At 40.1% G+C, this 2751-nt stretch overlaps 1 protein-coding gene across 6 annotated transcripts in view; it reads left to right on the forward strand.

Annotated features, from left to right (window-relative positions):
- dnm2a (dynamin 2a) overlaps window positions 1-2751 on the forward strand; it is a 32417-nt gene that overhangs the window by 11484 nt on the left and 18182 nt on the right. For all 6 annotated transcript variants that reach the window (XM_005942285.3, XM_005942286.3, XM_014340065.2 and 3 more), the window contains exons 6-9: window positions 14-174; window positions 279-421; window positions 641-776; window positions 1966-2033. In XM_005942285.3, coding sequence (XP_005942347.1) covers window positions 14-174; window positions 279-421; window positions 641-776; window positions 1966-2033 — 508 coding nt within the window. The remainder of the gene's footprint in view (window positions 1-13; window positions 175-278; window positions 422-640; window positions 777-1965; window positions 2034-2751) is intronic.

Consider the following 2751-nt stretch of genomic DNA (forward strand, 5'->3'; position numbering starts at 1 on the left):
TGTGTGTGTGTAGGTTACATAGGTGTGGTGAACCGCAGTCAGAAAGACATTGATGGGAGGAAAGACATTCGTGCTGCTCTGGCTGCTGAGAGAAAGTTCTTCCTGTCTCACCCAGCCTATAGACACATGGCAGAACGCATGGGTACACCACATCTACAGAAAGCACTTAACCAGGTTTGCTAGTGGTTGTCTTTTTAAATTTTGTTTAAAAAAATGTCATCTTATCTCTGCCATGCCACCGATATCCTAAAAATAAAAGGCTACCTTTTTTTCTATAGCAATTGACCAACCACATCAGGGATACCCTGCCTGGTCTGCGCAGTAAGTTGCAGAGTCAGCTTCTCTCCCTAGAGAAGGAGGTTGAGGAGTACAAGAACTTCCGTCCAGATGACCCGACACGGAAGACCAAGGCTTTGTTGCAGTACGTGCAAATTAATATTTCTCCTGAGAGAAATACAAACAGCATCATTAATTATCTTGTGCTGAAATAAAAGTAGAAAGGTTGTGATAAAATGCCTGTTTTACTTAAAATCAATACCACTTTTTTGTACCATTGATGTTAAGTGCCGTTATTACAGATACATTTGTTTTAATGAACAGCAAGCAGGGTATTCACAAAGCCACATGTGTCCTTCATCAGGATGGTGCAGCAGTTTGGTGTGGACTTTGAGAAGTGCATTGAAGGCTCCGGGGACCAGGTGGACACCAATGAGCTTTCGGGTGGTGCCAAGATCAACCGCCTCTTTCATGAGCGCTTCCCCTTTGAACTAGTCAAGGTTAGTACTGTGGCATAACATGCATAAAACAAGCAGTCGGACTAGGGATGGGTATCGAAAACCGGTTCTTGTTGAGGACCGGTTCCCACTGTTTCAATTCCTTAGAATTGTTTGCCATTTTTGCAAACGATTTCCTTATCGATTCCAGTCGTCCCGAAGGACGTCACCACGTTGCGGAGCGTCATTTACCTGGCAGGAAACATGGCGGCTCAAACGCTCAAAAGTTTGGTTATACTTTACGAGAACGGATGACAACAGGGCAACTTGCAATACTTGCAAAGTAGATATTTCATTTAAGGGAGGAAACACTACGAATATGCAAAAGCATTTGCTCACAAAACACGCGATGACCTTAAATGAATGTCACGTTTTTAATTCCGCTCCGGACACGCGAATCTCAACCCAGCAGCAGCGGTAACGGTAATGCGGCAGGTAAATAATCAACTAACAGTGCATATTATGTTAGTGAGATCTGCCTTATTACAAAACCTACTATTACTGTGCGCTGCATTTAGGTGACCATGATGAGAGAGACAGAGTCTGGCTGGCTCAGATGCTGGCAGTTCTCATTGCAGTTTACCGGTAGCGTCTCCTTTCAGGCCAGGATAGACAAATGTCACCGAGCAGTGACTAAGTTTGTGGTAAAAGGCTTGCACCCATTTGCCACAGCAGATGCCCCCGATTTTCGGTAAGTCAATGTGTTTAATTGTAGGCAGGGACATTACTGGATATTCTTGTGTAATTGCTACAGAATAATTTGTTATACTTTGTTATTGCTACAGAAGAATATTTATTTTATAATTTTACATTTACAATTTTTTTTTTTTTTTTTCCTGGGGACCCTGTGACACCCCACCATAGGCTGGATCTCTTAAGATCTCACTGTTGGGTTTGTAAGGCCATGTTACTCCTAAATTTCTATTTTGTTCAAAGAGAATATATAAAACAAAGTTTTAAGGTAATTGACCTCAGTGTTCTCCTTTTTTAAAAAGAATCGATAAAGAATTGAATCGTTAAACAGAATCGAAAATGGAATCGGAATCGTGAAAATCTTATCAATACCCATCCCTACGTCGGACACAGGGAATCAATCATATTTAGATCAACATGTACTTGGAAAGTTTGGCTTCTAGGTTTGATTTACATACAAAAAACCCCAAAACAACTTTATATCTTTTCTTTTATCCAGATTGTTTTTGATGAGAAGGAGCTACGGCGAGAAATCAGCCATGCAATCAAGAATGTCCACGGTGTCAGGCAAGTGGAATGGGACAAAAAACATCCTCCTCCCTTCGAAAAAGAAACTCAATAATTGCCTCTTTTCTGCTTCAACCTTAAATACTGCTGTAGCCACACACTTGATTTTCTCCCTTCATCAGAGCTTTTATTTTACTGCAATTCAAATTTCCATAATCAAGCCTTGGAATCATAGACTAAAAGTACCAATTAAAATTGGTGTATTCAGTAAGTGTTGTATGAGAATTTTAAATTTTCTACTTTTCCTCAGTGTTCTTTCAATCCCTTTATCTCCTCACTGCAAAGCCACCCACTCCTTTTTTTGTTACTGCCTGCCAAAGTATTCGGTTATAATGCGATTTTGTGTTACACGTATCTGTATTAGCTGCATTTGTGTTGTTGTGTATTCCTTAATGAAAATCTTCTGTCTGTCTTATCTCATTTGTCCTTGTGTGTTTTTAATTATACGCACATTCGGCCGTCTTTGGCACTTCATCTCCACTTCTCCTGTCATGTTTGTCAGTATTTACTTAGTATTTTTTATTTTATTTAACTTTTTTTTTGGGGGGGGGGTTACATATTTTCCTGTGAACATTGCATAATCAAAGCTTAGACGGCTATGTTTCCCTCATCAGTGTTAAGCTCTAAATGTATTCCTTTCACCTCCTTGCCGTGTTGACATAGTCACTGTTGTGATTAATAAAACTTGTCCTTTGAAGATGCTCATGCAACCGTCCTC

The sequence above is a fragment of the Haplochromis burtoni genome, unplaced genomic scaffold (assembly GCF_018398535.1).
Source record: "Haplochromis burtoni strain Fernald_Lab_line unplaced genomic scaffold, NCSU_Asbu1 Contig_335, whole genome shotgun sequence".
Taxonomy (NCBI): domain Eukaryota; kingdom Metazoa; phylum Chordata; class Actinopteri; order Cichliformes; family Cichlidae; genus Haplochromis; species Haplochromis burtoni.